The sequence below is a fragment of the Glossina fuscipes genome, unplaced genomic scaffold (genome assembly GCF_014805625.2).
Source record: "Glossina fuscipes isolate IAEA_lab_2018 unplaced genomic scaffold, Yale_Gfus_2 221, whole genome shotgun sequence".
In the NCBI taxonomy this organism is placed as follows: Eukaryota; Metazoa; Arthropoda; class Insecta; order Diptera; family Glossinidae; genus Glossina; species Glossina fuscipes.
Genome location: NW_023998564.1, coordinates 3,594,451 through 3,615,207, shown reverse-complemented (window position 1 = coordinate 3,615,207; position 20,757 = coordinate 3,594,451). Strand labels below are relative to the sequence as shown.

Genomic DNA, 20,757 nt, shown 5'->3' with positions numbered 1-20,757 from the left:
TAAGCATATATTCGTTCTCATTTGTTATGCATGTATTGTGCCGATTTTTTTGTGCAGCAAAGTCAATTTTATTTGAAGTCAGTTTAATTGAATTTATTTCTCAGCAAATTCAAAAAATTTCAAACATTTTTGGAATTCAACATTTTTCTTTTTTTTTAATAAAATTATAAAATTATTATTATGTATTATATAAAAAAAGTAAAAGTATATTTCTTACTACTGACTGTTTTTACATACGCATTTCAAGCAAGTTTTAGATATTAAACATATATTAATTTATATAAAGAACTAACCGAAAGGAATCTATCTCTCAGATCCTAATAAAATTATAATTAAAATTTTTGGAAATATAATTTTTCAATCTCCTAATATATATTTTTTTCTATAAATTAACTAAAATTATTAACTATTTTGTCCAAAAATGTTATTGCAGGATATGGCAACTCGGTGATAAAGTCGTTTGTGCGTTGGTTTTCTTTTCTCTTTTCTTTCCGAGAAATTGAAATAAATCAGAAAATAGATATGCTAGTTTGTTTAGATTTATAAAGTTAATTTTGATATAATTGGATCTTGATTTTGTTTAAAAATATCGTTTTGTCGCAATTAAATTAAATTGTTTTCAAAGAATTTTTAAATAAAAAGCATTTACTTGTCAGAAGTTTCAGAAATGCAAAGCAAAATATCTTCGGATTCAAATAAACTTATAATAAATGAACAAAATGTAATAATAAAACGAGGAATTGCGCAGAGTTCTGACAGCAGTAGTAATATTTGTTTGAGTAGTAGCGGTACCAGCAAAGGATGGAAAAGGTGATTTCAATGATTAGTAAATTCTTTCGAATGTCTTGAATTTTGATATTTTTCGTTCAGGAAACAATGTGATATTGTTAAGTTTTGTGATTTGGAATCTGAATTCGAAGATTGCGATCTCGAAGATGCTGTGGCTCTGGAGACAAAATTACGCAATGTCATGCGTAAACATTCTTTAACTCACGACGAGATGATGAGATTATTGCATGTAAGAATCTTTAAGTTTATAAGACATGCTTCCAAATAAATGTCAACGTCAATCTTTGTTCCGTAGAAATTTATTAAAAATGAACATGTTTTGGCCCTGGTTACTTTAAAAGCTGAGGATGAATTAGCACGTGAACAACAAAGCGAGACGGAGCAGCGCGCACTCATAATCACCGACATGCCATCGGTCCCAAAACTAACACGAGCGAAGGCCAGAGAGTTAAATAAAACACCGGTTATTTCATTGCCAGTACTAAACGCCGAAACGGAGCAACCGGAAATTGCTAAGTTAATACAAGATGAATTAAATTCAGACGAAGAAGATGAAGACTTTACATTGCAAGAAGAAGAGCTACCGGTAATTTTTATAATTTTCCTAGAAATAAAGAACTTTACACATTCTCTTGTTCGTTTTCAGTCTGACGATGGGGATGACCCCATTAGCGCTTGGGATATTGAATCTTACTCCCAAACTTCTCTAGCACCGCCCGTAACAAGAAATGTGGAGGATTCTTCTGTAAAATTCAGTGAAGATGGTTGTTTTAAAGTACTTGTTGATAAGGAATCTTCGGAAGAGGATTGGCGTATAGCTGCCCGAACGCGCTCCAAATTATGTTTAGAACAAACCACGATAGAAGATATACAGTCGGAGTTCGTGCCCCCTGATGAAGAAGAATATTTAGATTTCAGTGAAACTGAAAGGGCAGCGTTCGACGACGAATATGTGCAGTTTGTCAATGATTGCCAAAAACCATTGAGTAAGAAACCTAAGACAAGTTTCCTTCTGCCTTTCAAGTTTACATACAAAATATTTTGTAGATAATTCTTTTATCACGGATGATGATGATCTCATAAATGATCCCGAATACGTAGCTGCTGAGAAGGAAGCAGGTAAGCCATTGTTTTTCCTGGAGCAATTTAGTAAAAATTGTGATAAAAGTGAATTGTTTTTTATGAATTGTTCTTCGTAACGAAACCATTCTCAATGGTATACAAGTAAATGCAAACGCACGTCAAAGGTAAATAAATAATGAACGCATTATACTATCTGCAGTTTTAGTGTTGCTTTAGTGTTAAATAAATAAATAAATGAAGTTAAAATATTAACTTTTGCTGATTAAGAAATTTTAAAGAATGAAACCTGATAATTTTGAAAAGAATTCGCAATGTGAAGTTATGTTCTAAAACCTCTTTAAATAAGGCGGGTTGACTTACATGTGTAAGGCTTATAATCGTTCACAATAGTGCCGTTATAGTGTGTGATGATGTTGTCATATACAGATATAAACAATTAATTTTATTCTTTACGAATATATTTTTTCCTTTTGCTTCAGTCCGTTCCAACAAATTTATTATATCAAAGTTTTGTAAGGAGCTCTCTAATTTTCTGATCCTCTTTCGCCAACTTCTCATGTTTTTGCATAATATTGTACACTCTGGATATTTACTTAATTTTAAAACCACTTTTACTACTTTACAAGAAAAAAGGGAAGAAAACCAAAATAAATAATTTTGTAAATATAATAACATGAAATAAATACGAGGAAACAGAAATATCGAGCAATAGTCGCAAATCCACTTATTTATAAAGCGAAAAAATTCAAAATTTCTATTGAATATAACGCGCGTTGAACAATAAGAAGTAAAATAGTGTAAAGTGAACAATGTCCACGAAGAAAGAATCTTTTCTAATGAAGTATGAGTATGAAGATAGCAGTATGTAAGTACAGCAAGTTACTCGAAAGTTATTATTCAAACGTATTAAAAAAATTGCTTTGATTTCACCAGTAATAACACACTTTATTACCCCGAATATAACGAAGAAGATCAACAAAGTGACCAAAGTCAAGCGAATGACAGTTTAGGTGTATTAACGACTGTTAAAACCGTCGCCGGTGATAATGTAAATATATATTTAAGAACGGGTAACAAAATACTCTTTTGCTCGGGTAAATATTTTTACATATCTCATACGGTAAGTTAGGAACGCACATTAATTGTCATAAAAGTTAACATGTGCATTCTAGACCGCTAATACTGACCATCAAAAGGAATATACGGGTGTAGTAGGAGTCTGTCATAATTGCGGGGCCAAAATCAAAGGTTCGCTTAAAGTCAGCTCCAATTTCATATGTCACCTAAAAAGTAAACATCCAGATGTTTATAAAGAATTTTTAAAACAAAAATCAGAAACCAGCGTTCCTCGTTGTGTAAGGAAAAGTGAAGGAACGCATAGCATACGCCAAGAAAATGGACCGTATCCTACGGAAACTACTTTATTAACTAGTTCAACAAAAAGCGAAAAACAAGATCAATTTCACTATAAATTACTGGATTTTTTAATTGGAACTTGTCAACAATTTTCTTTGGTGGAATCAGCGTATTTTATTGACCTGCTGGCATATTGCAATATGCCAGTGCAACTAAAGCCAGCTGAGTATTACAAGCAACTCGTGAAAGATGCTTGCATACTCAAAAAAAATGCATTGGCTAACTTTTTTACACAAACGCCCTGCTACTTATGCTTATCAGTGGACACATGGTGTATTAGTAATTACGTGTATACTGGTATCGCTTGCCATTGGATAGATGAGCTATTTCAAAGGCAATCATCTATGCTAAGCTGCAGACGCTCTAATCAATCTGACGATCTTGAGAAAGACATAAATGAAACGATACAAAATATTCAGCAAACTTTCGCCTTGAAATCAGAAAAAATAGTGACCATTTTATGTTATAATATACGAAATTGTGAGGACTTGTTTCGAAAACATTGCTTAAATGTGGAGTCATTCAAAAGCGAAAACGTTGCAAATGATGTGAAATTTTTGAGTTTGTCTCGACATGACAGTATGGATGTTTTGAGTCTACATAAAATATGGTGTGATGACCTTGTAACATTGCTTACCGAAGAGAAGCGCACGCTACATGCAAATGTTTGGGAAAAGTAAGTGAACTTATGCTCAATTTCCGAAATAGAGAATATCTCATTTTTAATGTTTTATCTTCTTATTATAGGTGCTGTTCCCTTTGGCAATTCTCACAAGATTTCAAGTATCATCACGACATTCTGAACATATTAGATGCTAAGCTTACACCTCCCTCTCTACTCAACTTAACTAGCGTATATAGTTCTCTGAAACAACTGTTAGGATTTAAAAGTAAGCTTTCATTGCTTTGCCAACTTTTCGGAAAAACGGATTTAACTCTTACGGAAATAGAATATATAGAAGAATTGGTTTTGATCTACGAACCATGGGCTTCAGCCTTTGAGTTTCTAAATTTACCTCAAAATCAATACTATGGTTGCTTTCTGCCCACATTAGTAACATTGAAAGTTAAGTTAATTAAATTGCATAACAGTCAGCGTTTGCGTCTACTTCAAGATTTGTTATGGCAACTTAAAGAAAAATTGCTGCAGCAATTTAAACCGTATTACGAATTGAACGAAAGTATTTACGAAGCAATATTAGCTGCGATATCTTACCCTCCTGTTAAAACGCGATTTTTGATGGGTTTACAAGACACTAGTGTAGGATACAATTTTCAAGTACGCTCTCTACTATTGAGATACGGCAGAGATTATCATACTAATCCGGAGAATCCTACAGACTTAGCTAAAGCTGATCTCCACCAACCAACTCTATATAGTTTAACCTCTGCAACGGATTTCTTTGATTTTGGTGATAACGCGCAGTGCGGTAAATATTTCCATTATAATAAAAAATGAATAAATTTATTTAATATTTTACTTTATAGTTGATCCTGATTTAATGGTTCCTGTTACCTTAAAACTCGAGATTGACTCGTATTTGGCTGACATGGATTATTCTTTAACTTCATTGCAAAAATATCCAACAATAAGACATTTGTTTTTTCGTTTTAATACTCCACTCCCTTCACCAGCCATCATTCATCGTTCATTTTCTCCAGCGGAGATCCTAAAAAGCAGTAAATTATCCCCATCGTTGGATCATGAGCAATTTGAAGACGTGTACTTTTATTGTCATTATTTTATCAATAAATAAATTTATAACTAGGAGAACTCGCACTTGATCACATTTTTTAGACTTTACTTTCCTTGTAGAAGTTATTAACTCTTCTGATCTATTCTTCTTCATTAGGAGGAAGGGATTTGACTTATTTTGATTACTACAAACATTATCTGAAGTAGAGGGCTTCATCAACGATACTCTCGTTTCAAAATACACGAAATGGTCTGATAGGTTCGTCGTACAATGAAAAAGAATTCCTTTATAATTTTCACCATAGATGTGCATGTTGTCGTATAAGGCCACACTTGTACGTTACGTTCAAATTTTACCGAATAACGATAGAATACAATTTATCTTTTTTGATAGTACTTCATTGCTACATAATGTCTTTTTGTTTTTCTTTCTAGTGGATGCTGAAGAACTAAGGGATGTAAACATTTCTAAGAAAGAACTGACAGATTTGTTTGCCGAGTTGTTTCAGGTATTAATAAGTGAAGGCATTTCTCTTGAAAGCATTGAATCCGAAACGCCTAAGAAGCATCCACTAAATCATCATCAGTTAGATGAGAGGGAGGTTTTAAATACTCCTCATGGAACACCGGAAACAAAAATTATAGAAACGCCCACGCCACAAAATGGTTTACAAAGGCAACCGCAATCGGACGTGGTCACCTCGACGGATTTGCCATCACCATTACAAAGAGAAAGGGAATTAGCTGTAACCTCAATCCAGACTAATCAAAATGACGACCAAAAGGAGATCCACAGCAAAAATAATATTTGTGCATTGATTCCTATAGCGAAACCGCTTAGTTTTAGTGAAGGTCCTTCTGGAAAAACGATTAGTATCTCAAGCAATGCTCTTAACAATCAGGTCGATATAATAGCGGTACCTCTTCCAGGCCAACCTAATCGTTTTCAATTGGCTAAAGTTGTCAACGACAACGACCTCGTCGTCGTACAGCAAAGTAAAGAAAAAACATTGTCTGCAGCTTTTGGTATCGACGCCAGTGATGAACGGTACAAGACACCGTATGATAATAACTATACTTACGAATATATCTCGGTGCGAAGACATGTAATGTACGAGTATATGGAAAAGTTTGAAAAGTTGAGACATGCTCAGGTTAATCAAATATCAAGTACAACTATGGAAGCTGAACCATCACGTGATGGTTATGGTTTTACTCAGCAACAATATCAACTAATGCAACAGCAAATGCGTATACATGTACAAATGTTAACGCAATCCTTTTTGCAAACTTATTCTCATCCAGAATATTGGAAAATGGCTAAAACGCCTCAGATTTTATTGAAAGAATTGGAAGAGAAATCGATTGATAATAATAATTACAAGGCATGGAATTTAGATAGCGCTTTAGATTTGGTGGAAAAATGGCAAGAAGAAGTGAACGATAATAACAATGAGGAGAACCGTGAAATGATGCTATTTATGCACAAAGAAATTGAAGCAACGTAAATCTGAAATTAAATGAGAGAAATCAAAATTTGTAATTATCGATTATTTTACAGGAACAAAAACACTCGACAAATACCTAGATTTCCACCACGTGTTATGGACACGATTGTGAATTCGAAGGTATTCATGTATCCTCAATACTTGCCCAGAATCCCGTTCACGCCACGTCAACGAACATATGAGGCTTTTGCTCCCACCGAATCACAATTGATAGCGATGGGTTTGGAAAAGCATATGAAACGTATTAAGGAAACTAATGAAAAAGTATATCATAAAACCACACCTTTACGTTTGGCTTGTAAACGTTTATGCCGCGATATGGTTTGGGGTAAAAATTATAGACGTGTTTGGGAACATATCATGAATTTAAAGAAGGCTAATTTCTACAATCCCATAAAAGTTAGTTGTAAATATTGTTGTTGTTGAAATCGCTTGCGCTCTCCAATGAAAACGTTTTATTTGATTGTTGCAGTATTATTTCGATCACGATTGCGCACCAGCTATAGAATTAATGCCTATTATAGGATTTGAAGACAATAAAGTTTTACCACCTAAACAGCGTTTACAAGAGCTGCCCTTAGTTTGGAAAACGTACGTGCAGAATGTAAGTTTCCACATTTTTTTTTCTTACATCTTTATTAGTTTGAAGAGTTTTTATTATGGTATAAAAATTAAATTAATCAATTAATTAACAACCCACTCGATCGCGTGGTATTAAACGCAATTCGGAGCCATGTTTTAGAAATACATTTCCTGCAGTTTGTTGGGGACTAATGCCTATCCCATCATCTGTTATAACGGCGCTCGTTGCGGCGGACACTTTAAATTCTTCGGCTGCAAATTTCAAGACGGCCGTAAAAGGAGCAGCTTCTGGTACACTTAATACTTTAAAAGGCAGTTTAGGATCCGATGTTAAAGTTATCTTAAAAGTAACTTTACCCGACATTTTACTTAATTGTGGGTATTCACTTTGTGAAAATTCAAGTTGCCAGTTGGTCGGTCTGTTTATAACAAATGACGTGGACACTTTACAAAAACCAACAGTATTAGTATTTTATAAATATCTGATTTAATTTTTTCTACACATCTATATAAATTTTCAGTGATATTTTTGAAAAATTTCACGCAGCCTTTACGAATATTTTTAATGAACCAGCTGATAATGTCCACACAAGAAATAAAACCTCAACTGTTGTTAGAAGATCCTTCAGTAAAAATGATGGTTGCAACTACTATTTTTTCCTACTAACGATACTACGTGTTTAGTTAAAGTGCAACGCACTTGCGTTATGCGTTACTCATTAACTGTCAAAATAAAACTGATTGCGTTTATTGTGCTTAGAACAGAAATTACATTGTGTTTCGCGTGAAAGCAAAATTTTTCAAAACTTTTTCAAATTACTGTAATCGTCGTTTGTGACAGCTGAAAAACTATTAAAAAAAACTGTTAATTTCTATACATAACAAATATTTTTTTTTGCTTTATTAATCGTATTGTGCTTCAAACAAGTGATTAGGCTCTTACCACTTGTGCAGGGTATGGCTCACACAATTTTTACAATTCTTCCTCTTGCTCACACAATTTTACAATTCCTTTATGAATACAAGTGGCACTAAATTGAAAGCAATTATAATTTCGAAAAGACCGTTAGGTACATTCATATGGGATCTCTAACTATCAGCCCGTCTATAATGTTTCTACTTGTTTTTGAAAAGAAATTCTTCTTTTTGTTAATGTTGCATGTCACTAACCTCAATGGAAAAAGACGTTAGTATATGATTTTGCTTTAGCAATGCAACGCAAGCTTAATTGCTTTGGAGTTATGCGTTGTGTACAGGGCTCAACAACTAACTTGTGTGTGCGCTTAATAAATTTTGGGGGGAAGGCAGTGAAAAATTTTATCAACTGCAGGTAGCATGACTTAGACAGCTGGCCCTCTTTGTTTACGTAAACATAAGTAGTGAGCGTGTTGCTACCCGTTTTCCGTTAGAAAATTGTAGTAGTAACGTATTTGGAATTATTATAAACAAATTAAAAAAACCGCTATGAAATTAGACCGAAGGTATTATGAATTCTTGAAAAAATAGCTCTTTTTAATTATGTAAAAGGCTTAAAAAATTTTTAACAAAAAACTTTGAAATATGGCAACTGTTCAATAAGAAAAATTGATTACCTTTTTTATTGTGGATTCCTGGAAAAGTAAGAAGAAGGATTGCAGTACTGCTATGAATATCATTTTCATTTCGCGTCATTTATTCCACAACAAATATAAATAACAAATAAACTAAATAAAATATTTCAAATTTCTTTCTCTAAAGAAAGCTACGAGTTCAATTTCGACCAAACAACCCAAGACTTTAAGTGAACAACAAAAATTTTCAACATCTACATCTAAAGTGAGAGCATCCAAGCATGCCAGAGATTCTTTCTTGGAGTTGGTACGTGAAGCAGTAGGCACCGATATAACATTGACAGAGAATGTTAAGAATAACGAAAGAGAAATTGGTAATGCCATCAATTTAAATCAAAAGAAAACAAAACGCAAATGCGACGAAGCCACCGGAAGCTCGTTTAAAAGAAAGAATCTGCCGCAGTCTTTTACTATCAATGTTAATTATTATTTAAATAGTTCACCTACAACAACAGATGTGTCAGTTTTGCCTTTGAGCGCATGTGCGAATGAGCTTAGTGAGACAGTGGCAGAAACATCAAATCCGTTCAGTGCACGTTTATCAGCCGAAAATAATGCCGCCACGATTGTAAACTATCAATATAGCTATGAAACAAAATGTGTTCAGCAAAGTGTTCAAACTAATGAGCAACAACAATCAGAAATTAATCATTTACGCGAAGGTCATACCACCAAATATTTCACAGATAGTCAATCAGCTGCAGTACAGCAAAGCGCTTTAAAACCTGTAAATGTCAAATTTTCGAAATTTAAGTTGAGAAATTTTCTGATTTTAAAAAGGTTCAAACGTCGCATTATTAACAAATACCGCGAGCGACTTTATCTGCGTAAACGCTGTGAGGTTCTTATAACAGCTTACAGATTATACTTGGATAGTTTAGGTATAAATTATAAACATATACCTGTACTGAACGCATATTATCGTCAATTTAAAGCCTTGGAATTATATACCAATTTGTTAAAAGATTTGAAAATGTTTGTACGTGCAAACATAAGTGTAAATAGTAGCAACCAAATTCCAGGAGGTGTGAAGCGTACGCGTAATATTATTAGAGAAGAAGAGGATCATAATCCCGTCTTACAGCGTATAGCACGTAAACTTAATCGTCAAGAGGAAAATTTCAAACATATGCTTTTGCCAGATTCGCCAGAAGAAGCCGACCGCAAAGATGCCAGTAAGTAGGAAATTTTTATATGTTAGAGAAATTTTGAAGATTAATTCAAACTTAATTCGATTCGATCTCATTTTCTAGTTTACGCTTATAATTTCTATGAGAAAGTGGAAGAAGCTTTTAAATCATCAAAAAAGCCGGAAAATTTTAAGAAATTCGTAAATATTTTAAAAAATTTTGATCCCAGGTCAGGAAAGGTGTCGGACTTATATTATGTGAGCTTGGAAATTAAATTCGATAGGATATTGCATCTTTAGTAAATTCATTTCTAGAAACTGGAAACTCTATTCTTACCGGAGCATCCAGATTTAGCTGAGGTTTTCTTGACTTTCCTTTTGCCCTCAGAGGCGGCAGCTATTGGGAAATTCTTCGAACATTTCATGATCAACAATATGTCGACTTTCATTAACAAACTGAATATTTATTTCAATAAGCAACCGGCGCAAATACGCAAAATCTACAATTGCCTCAATGAATTAGCCGAAGATCCTGAAGTTACTATTAGAAAGGTAGAAAATAAAATACTTCCTCTTCTCAAAGGCAATCAATTTTTGATAGACTGGTTTATGCAACAATTTTCACAAAATGCGCCACCGGAAAGGTAAGTAACAAAAATAAATTGATAAATATTGAACTCCAGCAGCCACCATTAACAAACGCCATACGCTATTGTGTTTGATATCCCTTTAAATATAAAGTTGTACAGCATTGTAACATAACATTGTTATAAGATCATAAATCAGTCAGCACAACTAGATTTTTTTGTAGTTTTCGTAACTTACACCCTACACCGCCTGCGATGCAAAGATCTATATTTAGTTTGTGCGGATGTACGCAATATTTGGAAGAACTCGAGATGGATCTTACTAATTTTTTACCGATCAATTCGGGATCAGTGGCTACATCGATTTAAGAGTGCTTGTCTGTTTATCTTGTTTTCTTGTAAGTCGCAACTTTCGAGATACGTTGAAGGAATGGTTTGGCGGAAGGACGAGCGCTATTGAAATGCTTCGGCCCACTTTTCCGACCTCATTTTAGAGAATCGTATCAATGAATGTATCAAGAGAACAGGTGCAGGGTGTTTAATGGTGGGCCGTGTCCGACTACAGTGTTTTCACTTCTTTTTTAGTAAAATTGGTATTGGAGTGTTGTAGTGTAAAACTTTGGCTCCGCAATGCAAAAATAATTTCGTTTTTTCGATCGATTATAGATATATTGCCTCGGATGATCATAGCGGCAAATTGCAAAATGCTAAACTTCTTGTGGCGATTATAAGAAAAAGCACTCCACTATTTTACAATATCCTAAGCTCCTTAATTTTTTTCAGATTGTTCTCTGCTCCTGAACATGTAATAAACTTAAAGGACTGCCAAAATAAAAGTTGTGGCGATCATATAGAGACCTTAAACGATCTTTTGGATTCACCCACAGCTGAAGAAACCCACCACTCCTCCTGCCAGTTGAGAGTAAGTTTGTTAAACTTTTGATTAGTAATTGTTTATGTTTTTTCTTTTTGTTTTAGTATATTAACGGTCGCATCTTCTATGGGTCCAAAATATTACTGCCTGCCAAACTCTCCTTTATGGCTTCGTCCTACGTAGATAAAAATAATTTGAAAGACTCCTCGAAAATATCAGGTTGTGCTCACGGGATTAGAAATTGCGGCGAAAACCGTTTAATGCAAATCAATGAAAGTAATACCAGTCAGTTTCATATGGAACATACAGTTAACGATGAGCAAGAAAATTCTTCGGAAGAAGAAAACTGCAAGGGTAAGTAGGAAAGGAAAAATATTCATATAAAGGTTTACATGAAAATAAAAACAAAAAATTATACATTCCAGCCTTAATTATCGATACAACTGCAGGTGAAGATGATAGTTGTTCCTCTTTGGAAAGCTGTGATGATAGCACCCTACGTTCGCATGCTATGCGCCTAAATCCTTCCTATTATAGCTCCACATGCTTTACCGCGAATTTGACCAGCACACCGAACATCACCAATAATATTCAAAATCATCATTCAAATGCAAAAAAAACTTCTTTTAATTTTCTTTACGAAGATAACAAAATTTCTCCCCGAAAAAATTCAGGTATGACCGGGATTACGCAACTGATAAGTTCGCCAGGGACGGCTAGCTGTGCTATGATGCAAAGCAATTTAGTAAGTTCTTCTGTCAGCGTCACAAATTCCGCGGTATCTTGTGTTCCCTTGCTTTCAAAGGAGAAACGTAAATCTCCTTGCAAGAAAACGAAATCTCCTATCTCTAATGCAGAACGAAGGACGTGTAATGGCGCTAGTGTGCAACCAATGGTGGTAATTCATGATACCAGTTCAGCTATAACTTGTGCCAAGCGCTTAAAATCACTAATAGATGAAGAAGAGTGTACCGCGCTGGATTCTAAAGAACTTATTAATATTATAGCACGCCCGAAAAGTGCTTTAAAGCAAGCGTACCTGGGTGAAGATCAAAGCGAACAAACTGTTGAAGCATCAGATAATGCAGACGACAATTTAGATGATTTGGAGTTTTTGCCCGAACATTCTCCCATTACCCCAAGTCCGTTTCCATCTCTCAAAATGGAAACTGACTCGACTGAGGACGAGCGAAGCACGAACGATTCGCCAATAAATTTAAAAAATAAGAATAATGATCCGGACGCTCCTAACAAAAGCACTAATGAAAAAGAAAACGATATCAGTTCAAATAGTTTAAGTAATAGTTTAAGTAAGATTAAAACTAGTCCTTTGCCTGTATCTAACCCTTGGACTAGGGACGAAGACAAAATTATCTTAATTGAAATGAAAATGGATCCTCAGGATCTATATACGCGAATAGCGAACAAGCTGCCCCATCGTGGACGTTACGAGATTAAAGAACGTCATCAATTTCTTATAGATTTCTTGGCGAAATTGCAAGAAAGACAACAGTAATGTAGGAAGAAAAAAAATGGTTGAACTAAGGGCCACTTGAGATTGAACAAAGATTTATCTCAGCGATACAGATTGATAATGAATCGTTGAATGTTTCTGAATGTTAGAATTTGTTTTTAAATAAAACTTTCTAGAATTTGTAAATGGCGTTGAATGGTTATTTTTATACCGGGATTATTTGTAGAATTCAGAAAAGCGGTTAGGAAAATCTCGTGAATCAAATCATTGAGAGTAGATTTCGCCATTCACTGTTAAAACGTTTGCGAAAGATAAGCAACAGAACTTTGAAGTCAAGCGTTCAGGTTATTATTTGATAATCCGCTATCACGTTTGGAAATGGATGGCACCCTTCTGCAATAAGTAAAAACCTATTAACTTGAAATAGATATTAACCCGAGTCTTATACGGGTACTTGTTGTGCGTGCGGAAGGGATTCATGTTTATTTATGCATATAAACATGTATGAAATATCGAATCAATGCAATTCAATTAGTTTCAACAAAATCATTTCACAAGTACAGAAAGGATGAAAATGTGAAATTCGTCGGCTGCGAATTAAATCGTAATCGGAAACACCAATTACGTATGTTAATCAATTTATATTGATTTTCACAAAAATCTTTTGTGCATGTCAATGAAATATTTTACTAAAAGTTGCCCGCTTGTAAAGAAGAAAACAAGATATGTGTAAAAAAAGCTTTTCTAGAAACGCTGCAATACACTTGCACATAGAAACGTATTTGCGACATAGTCTACTTAGATCTGCATCTTCTGTATCAAATGCTAAATTTTTTATAAATACACTGCAACGCTCTTTGACGTTACAATCCTATGAATTACTCAAGTTTTTATTAATTAACAGTTATTATAGTTTTTCTTACGTTACCTTTTCGTTACTTTCTTCATTATTCTCAACCTCTTCCTCCCCATTCTTGTCATTCGTTTGTGGTTGAATTTCCTCTTCTTTACATTCACTTTTAGATTTTTTCTCCTCTGGCTATTTCCGTAAGTGCATTGTTTACCAGCCAAGTATTCATTTTTACCTAACGAAGACTGGCCTTCTCATTAATTCTTTACCGTTACCTTTCAATATAGCCTTTGTAGCTTGATCAATTGTCGCATATTGTATAAAGGCACACCCACCAATTTACCGTCAGCACGTAGGTTTTAAATTTTTCTCCCACGAGCACTCCACAAACTGTTACAAGACAACTGTCTACAAGAAATACAAGCGTTTTATCCTTATAGGGATAACAGGACGGTGGACCAAACGGACCTGGAACATTTTGTATCTTACCCTACCTATGGTTTTCTTCGGCCCACGGTTTGCAATGGCAGCTTTCCTTCAATAAAAATTTTTCATTATGGCATGATTTACAAGAAAAAGTTTGAAATTCCTACAAAAAACAGAAGCAATTTGTTTACTATGCGTTTAACAATTTTATTGAAATGCATTAAAAATGATGGAGAAATATGAGCGAAATTGTCTAAAACTTTTCTAAATTGAGTAGTAAAATATATAAAAGTGGTATCAAGATTAAATTGTAATAATCGTCATCATATTGATCCACACCCATGACATAGCGACCCAATAATTGTGAGAAGAAATTCGCTATGTAAGAAGGATTAGCATCACAATTAGGCATGGAAACCTTATTAAATTTTTTTCGGGGGGCTATTTTGCTAAGAAAAATAGCAGATTTACGGTTTTTTTTTGGAATAATTCACTTTTCATACCTTTTTCTGAGACTGAACACCAGTTTGTCAATTTTTTATCCGCTTTCTTTAATTTTTTAATTTCCCTTATTTATGCTTAAATTTAAAGAGAGTTTTTAGTATGAGTGGAAGTTTTCTATTGTCAAACGCTGGCAATTTCTGCTTACAGTGAAGAAACAGCTTGGGCTGAAAATAATGTTTACTGTGCTTTCATTGACTCCGACTATTGACAGTTATCTTTCATTCATAATTTCAGTGGAGACAACATGCGATTTCATTTCGGATACATTTTTGTTCCTTCTAATTCAAAAAACATGGCAACTATTTGACCTTTATAACGGTTTATTTTCAATTTTCCACTTTTCTATTAGTGTTCTTCAATTTAAAGCAAACCTCCTTTACTTTTTCAGTGATAGATGTTTAATCGCCCATTTCCTTGCACTTGTTTGTCAAGGAAAATGAAACGATTACCTAGAAGATGGCTAAGTAGTTGTAAGACTTAAAGGGTCGTAAAAATATAACTAAAAAACAACTAAAAACGCTATAATTAGCCACGGTCCACTACTAAATTCATTATCCTAGAGTTATTCATATAACGACAATTGACAAGCAGCAAAGTACTCGAAAATGTGGTCGGATCGGGACTATTTTTAATCGCTTTGATCCTTCTTCCAAAATATGTTAGCGTACCAAATTCCATTAAAATATCTAAAAAAAAAAAGTAGACAGACGAACAGACATGCTTAACATATTAGTTTCTCTCTCTCTCTCTCTCTCTCTCTCTCTCTCTCTCTCTCTCTCTCTCTGTCACTCACATACATGTTACCTATAAGCGGATTACGTCGACGGACAGCAAAAAATGTAGGGACGGAAGGAAATAAGGAGATAGCCACAGCTCAATGAGTGTGTGCCCAATCGGTAAGAGTTACGCCTATACCGAATGAATGCTCATTATAGTTACGACTGCTGAGGGCAGTCGCGCGGTCTGTTCCAAAAAATTTGTTGTGTAAATTGAAGGAACACCAGTGATTTTGTGTAAAGTTATATATACATTGGCGGAATTTAAGAAGAATACAGAATGGCGTTATTTGCGAAGTTTGCTTAGTAGGAAAAGAAAACGCAAATTGTATTTAGTGTGCAGCCTCGATTTTAACCGGAGAAATAAGAACCGCGCATAGTCGAATTATGAAAAGGAAATTGTCGCGTAAGATCTGTAAATTATTATGTTAGTAGTTCAGCAGACAATCATCCGGGTCCTTAAAGGAATAAGTTTTCTATGGTGTGCTTTCGTGCCCAAGTCCGTAACGTAATGATGCAGGAGCACGCCTATTACACTAAGTAACTCGTTCCGGACAGATAAGGTTATGGACTTCTGGGCTCTACAAGGTTTGGATATCCTTTCGGATCAAGACACTATAAACGGATCCTGTTCCGGACGGACAATACCTAACGGCGACACGGCTACTAGTACTTAAGGGGTTGTTGGCTTACCTGCTAGTTTGAGTGCTGCTGAACAACCGAAAGCATGATCGTTGTTTGCGCGCTGCTTTAATAGTTGTTGGCTGTCACATCAACGCATTGATACATTGCGCTTTTACCACAACGTATGTTTTCTCACTCTACCACTTACATGCTAATGCTTGGTTGAGAGAGTAAGTTAAGAAAAGCTACATTCGTACTTATGAGCTGCAAAGCGAGGTTATGCAAGGTTGCATTACAATCTTACTCAGTATTCATCAATATACATCCCAGTATCTTAATTCAGAGCTTAGATCAGTTATGGTGTATAGTACATGTTGACCTAATTTTTGTTATATTCACCACTGTAAAATGGAGATACACGTTCCAAGATTTTTTGGTGGCTTTTATTTATATAAAAAGGGCTTTAAACGCCTTTTTCCCTAGGTGATCTAGTTTCGAGATGCCGATGGTGTATACCTATTTCTAACATCTAGGACCCATTTTGATATTTTATTAAAAAGGTCGATATCTTTTTCATATATTTGTCTCTCGATCTAGTGAAGTTAATGCTGAAGCTCTGTGAGCTAAATGAATAAATTGAAATTGGGATTGATTTTTATCATTAACTGTTGACGTATTAGTAAGCCGATCGGAATGAAACAGATGTATTTGACGAATATTTAAACAACACGTCTTCCGAGATATCTTTAAAGAAACGAGATTCATAGATGAAAATATGAAAAATTGTTCTTTTTTATTTGCACTGGGCAGGTATGTAGGAATAGCTAAGGAAATGCTCAATCTTCATAGACCTATTGAAGGAATGAATAAAAAAGCCGGCCCTTGTTGAAAGATTTTTTTTTATTAGCCAATTGTTATATTGGTTAGGTGGACAGGACTAGAAGAGAGACATTTCGACCGGAAGAAAGTTTTTGAGTAATTCTTACTTTTTCAACACTCCTCAAAATTACTCAGCAAAATAATTTGCAAAAATGTTAAGTGCACAGTATATATCGCTCTTAAAGAACACGTTCAGCTATGTTATTATAATTCCCCGTACGATAACGGAGAGCATTTCTTTTTTAAGTTGTGTTTATTTTCCTTATCTTGGAACTTAAGAGCTGCAACAATAGAAAAGTATTCTGATCCCTGCTGGCACCAAATTCAAAAATAGATTCTTACGAATATGTTACTATCAGGATGATCAAAATACTTCGTTGAAACGTCGGACAGGTATGCTTAAATCTATTCAGCGAATGATATAATAAAAATAGAGTCCATTTCAAGTCCTTTGGGATGTGTCGAAAACTTCCCCATCGATAACATTCATTAGGTATACTCTTCTATCTTTAGTTTCTTTGCCAAAAGAGAACAAATCGTAGACTTTCTTTCAAGAGCTTCATTCTTCCCGCTTTCCTTTCCTTATAAAATATACATTTTACTTAAGTTCCTTCTTATTTTATTATTTTTTTCAGGCATCGCCGGCAGCTTCCGAAAGATAAAGCAGCAGCCCGGATCGTGTACTAACTCGTAGCCCTGTTGTTTTTTGCGCTGTCCTCATTCAGTTTAAAACAGATGTTGGCAAACAGTACAAATACAAAACGAAGAGTAGGTGTTTAATATTTTCGTCTCACTTTCGGGATAAATCTCTCTTCGGCAATGAATGTGAATAATGAAGGAAAAAAAAAAGGATAATTTTAGCAGAAAAACAATGTGACGAATAGTTTCGGTCGGTCTTGACTGGAAAGCAGCACAACACAGTACTTATGTTATTAACACCATATCCACATATTCCCACACATCACCACCACCACCGCCACCATCATAAGAAAAAAAAACAATAAGACGACAAAAACCATAAATATGATCGTTATTTAAACAAAGTATAAGTATGAAAGAATAACTTGTGAAGGTCTACAGAGCGCAAATCACCAAAAAGACGAATTAACTGTATTGTATATTGACTGTAAATTAATTGTACGACCGTATAAAATTATATAATTTCTTGTTTTAAAGTAAACAATTTTCACAAAACATCATCCGCATATTCGAATACATGCCAGGTACATACATAACATTAGTTAATAATAAAAATCTATGCTTAAGTAGGGATTCATTAACAAATTCGTTCATCCCAGAAATATATAGCTATATCACACATTATGTATTATTTCATGAGACATGCATCAGAATCAACAAGTGAAAGCCGTAAACTCTCTTCTGCCTTTGCCAATAGAATGATATATGATAGACAGATATGATACATATGTATTCATTCGTCCTTCGTTCTTTAGAGCAAATGCAATCAATCCATTTTATATCTATACCCAAAGATCTAAAAGGTCTAAATGGACAGAAAATTATATGAAATAAAAATAATTAAATAAATTTGCAATGCATAAAGACATTAAAATTTAATAATACCCACATGACGATGAGGTGTAGACAAAAATTTTACAATAACACACTTTCAACTAAGGGATAAACTCGTTATAGCATGGAAATGCGATAAAATCGTAAATATTCAGCATCTGGTCGAATGTGTGCAACTACGAAAGGGATCAGGGCCCCACCGTAACAACCTAACTAAAAAAAAATCTTTTTGTTTTTGGAAGCCTTGCTTCTCATAGCCGAAGAGTCCGAAAAAGGGTAAACTTATATTTGAAATTAATAATTTGTGCAACCATTTTAATCCTAAAATATTAATAACTGGAAAATATTTTATTTCAGAAAGTTTATATGTGGGTTGAGGTTCTAAAAGTGATCGGATTTTCCTATCTTGTACATTCATTTATTATTCATACAATTCAGTGTTTTTTGCCAACGAATTAGTATTAGTTTATAGTTAAACTGAAATTTTTTCTGCTTTTTAGGTGCTTACATATATTTTGATCAGCGATACGTGTTGGTGAATAAAGTGATAAAGTTGAAATCTAACTACGTGGGTAGTATTGTGATAATCGTATGCTTATCTATTTATTTAAATTGAACTGTTTGAAATAAATATTTTTATATAAGAAGCAAAAGGCAATCTCGCCTTTCATCCCTCCAACATCCGCTATTTATAGTCTTTCAAGAACTTTAAGTAGATTTTAATATTTCTCATAACTATAAGCTGGATTTTTATATATACCAAAAGTTAATTTGACACATTAAACAGAGATTCCACGTTAAAATTTATCGAACGCCTTTCAAATTTGCTACAGACAACTATTAAAACTATTAAAACTATGAATTTGTGTGGTATGTATGGTTAAACATCTAGTTATCAATAATATGCTAAGAGAGGAAAATCGCAATTCTTCTTCGGAAATTTGTTGATTTAGATACAAAAGAAATAAAAACCATCGAAACTGATATTGATACGGATAAGAACCTTAGCATGGAAGGCGATGAATTGCCGAAACCTATAATTGCTGTATATGTGGAATCAATATCTGAATATACGTTATTGAATATATCATAGGTTTGAAAACGTCGGGTGGTTTTGGTTGCATTTTGGCTCATTGCGTGGGCTTAGGTAAAACGGTACAAGTAGTTTGCCATCCAAACATGTTGTTTGTGTTCTGCCCATAATCACCTTACAGAACTGCAACACGGAGTTCGATGTTTGGGTTGCTAATTAAATGTCTGATAGTTCCGAATTCATCAGGGCGAGGAATTTCAAAGTCTTTGTCTGACTAAAATATTCAGAGCTGGCACTCGTACAATATCACAAAGACGGTGTTTTATTGATCGGTTATGAATTATTTTGGTTTATGGTGCTAAAACTTGGCGCAACGGAAAAAGGCACAGTAAGAAATCTCAGCTAAGAAATGGCGAATTGACGAATCCCTTCGTTTAATGTATAAAATTTACGAGGAATTACCTAGATTCACGTACTGACACTGATTATCAAGATAAAACTTAACAAGCTTGACCAAAGCCAAAGTAAGTACTTAGAGAAATCAAACATGAGCTGGGAACCAGGAACAGTTTCCAGTAAGATCAATTTTCTGATCTAGTAGTTACATTAATGCACAATATAAAATAATGTTTTTAATATAATGGTTGAAGCCCTTATCGTTTTTGTATAACATATACTATGTAATAATATTAGTATTATTTTTTGGTAAAGGTAATTAAAAAATAGGAAATAGGAAACATTGATCTAATATGAATTGGTCTATTTTTGTCCGTCCGCATTAGTTTGTGCGTTTCACCTACAGCTCGCAGTTTTGGAAATATTTTGATGACACTTACATGTGTTGGTGCAGGAACGAACGGTACGAATATGGTTTGGGTGAGACCAATTTTTTGACTTTTTTGATTAACTGTGATGATGTACGTCATTTAACTGTAGACCGTATCCCATTATATTTTCGCTTTTCAAAATAAATCGTTGAACGCGCTGAACATGCTATGATTATTGAGTACATATGCGAAGTTGTACGAACTGAAGTTTCAGAAATTCGGGAGAAACAATGGGAAGCGAGAGTATGTCCAAAAAAAAAAAACTTAAATAATCAAATTAATGATGTGATCTGCACTGAGTCAATTTTTGTGCATTACAGAACAGAGGCATTTATTTGTTTCGTTTGGGTGAGGGTCGTGTCCTTGATGCAGCTTTGTGCGGCGGCTTAGCGCGCTACATAAATCACTCATGTAATCCGAATTGTGTAACCGAAATTGTGGAAGTCGATCGGGCATTGCGTATAATAATATTTGCTAAACGCAGAATTAATCGTGGCGAAGAGGTATATTTTTCAATTACTTTATTTTATTATTATTGTTATTATTATTATTTTATT

At 34.2% G+C, this 20,757-nt stretch overlaps 3 protein-coding genes and 1 long non-coding RNA gene across 5 annotated transcripts; 2 read left to right on the top strand and 2 right to left on the bottom strand.

The window, feature by feature from the left end:
* Positions 1 to 482: 482 nt before the first annotated feature.
* Positions 483 to 13,049, top strand: LOC119642185. Its single transcript, XM_038041192.1, has 14 exons — positions 483 to 810; positions 871 to 1,018; positions 1,085 to 1,375; positions 1,436 to 1,775; positions 1,837 to 1,908; positions 5,420 to 6,488; positions 6,546 to 6,891; positions 6,965 to 7,096; positions 8,812 to 9,859; positions 9,938 to 10,071; positions 10,129 to 10,457; positions 11,184 to 11,322; positions 11,379 to 11,628; positions 11,700 to 13,049. Exons 1-14 carry the CDS (start codon positions 668 to 670, stop codon positions 12,788 to 12,790), a joined length of 5,532 nt encoding a protein of 1,843 aa, XP_037897120.1. The 5' UTR covers positions 483 to 667; the 3' UTR covers positions 12,791 to 13,049.
* LOC119642186 lies at positions 1,936 to 5,073 on the top strand. Its single transcript, XM_038041193.1, has 5 exons — positions 1,936 to 2,737; positions 2,806 to 2,992; positions 3,045 to 3,964; positions 4,036 to 4,718; positions 4,777 to 5,073. The coding sequence occupies exons 1-5, from the start codon at positions 2,682 to 2,684 to the stop codon at positions 5,043 to 5,045; spliced, it is 2,115 nt and encodes a 704-aa protein (XP_037897121.1). The 5' UTR covers positions 1,936 to 2,681; the 3' UTR covers positions 5,046 to 5,073.
* Positions 7,096 to 7,983, bottom strand: LOC119642187 (ubiquitin-fold modifier 1). 2 transcript variants are annotated; one of them, XM_038041195.1, is made up of 2 exons: positions 7,432 to 7,983; positions 7,096 to 7,377 (listed from the first exon to the last, which is right to left on the bottom strand). In XM_038041195.1, exons 1-2 carry the CDS (start codon positions 7,436 to 7,438, stop codon positions 7,181 to 7,183), a joined length of 204 nt encoding a protein of 67 aa, XP_037897123.1. In that variant the 5' UTR covers positions 7,439 to 7,983; the 3' UTR covers positions 7,096 to 7,180. The 2 variants fall into 2 exon arrangements, with proteins under 2 accessions (XP_037897123.1, XP_037897122.1); XM_038041194.1 differs by having other exon boundaries at positions 7,096 to 7,907.
* A 633-nt stretch (positions 13,050 to 13,682) lies between the features above and the next one.
* LOC119642188 lies at positions 13,683 to 14,606 on the bottom strand. Its single transcript, XR_005247969.1, has 3 exons — positions 14,528 to 14,606; positions 14,093 to 14,187; positions 13,683 to 14,006 (listed from the first exon to the last, which is right to left on the bottom strand). It is a non-coding gene; the product is annotated as an uncharacterized LOC119642188 (long non-coding RNA).
* Positions 14,607 to 20,757: the final 6,151 nt, after the last annotated feature.

Coding starts and splice junctions, on each gene's coding strand:
- LOC119642186 (XM_038041193.1), top strand. CDS start 2,682: ATGTCCACGAAGAAAGAATCTTTTCTAATGAAGTATGAGTATGAAGAT. Junction 2,738..2,805: donor GAGTATGAAGATAGCAGTAT/GTAAGTACAGCA, acceptor TGATTTCACCAG/TAATAACACACTTTATTACC. Junction 4,719..4,776: donor TGGTGATAACGCGCAGTGCG/GTAAATATTTCC, acceptor TTTACTTTATAG/TTGATCCTGATTTAATGGTT.
- LOC119642187 (XM_038041194.1), bottom strand. CDS start 7,438: ATGTCGGGTAAAGTTACTTTTAAGATAACTTTAACATCGGATCCTAAA.
- LOC119642185 (XM_038041192.1), top strand. CDS start 668: ATGCAAAGCAAAATATCTTCGGATTCAAATAAACTTATAATAAATGAA. Junction 1,376..1,435: donor TGCAAGAAGAAGAGCTACCG/GTAATTTTTATA, acceptor GTTCGTTTTCAG/TCTGACGATGGGGATGACCC. Junction 6,489..6,545: donor CACAAAGAAATTGAAGCAAC/GTAAATCTGAAA, acceptor ATTATTTTACAG/GAACAAAAACACTCGACAAA.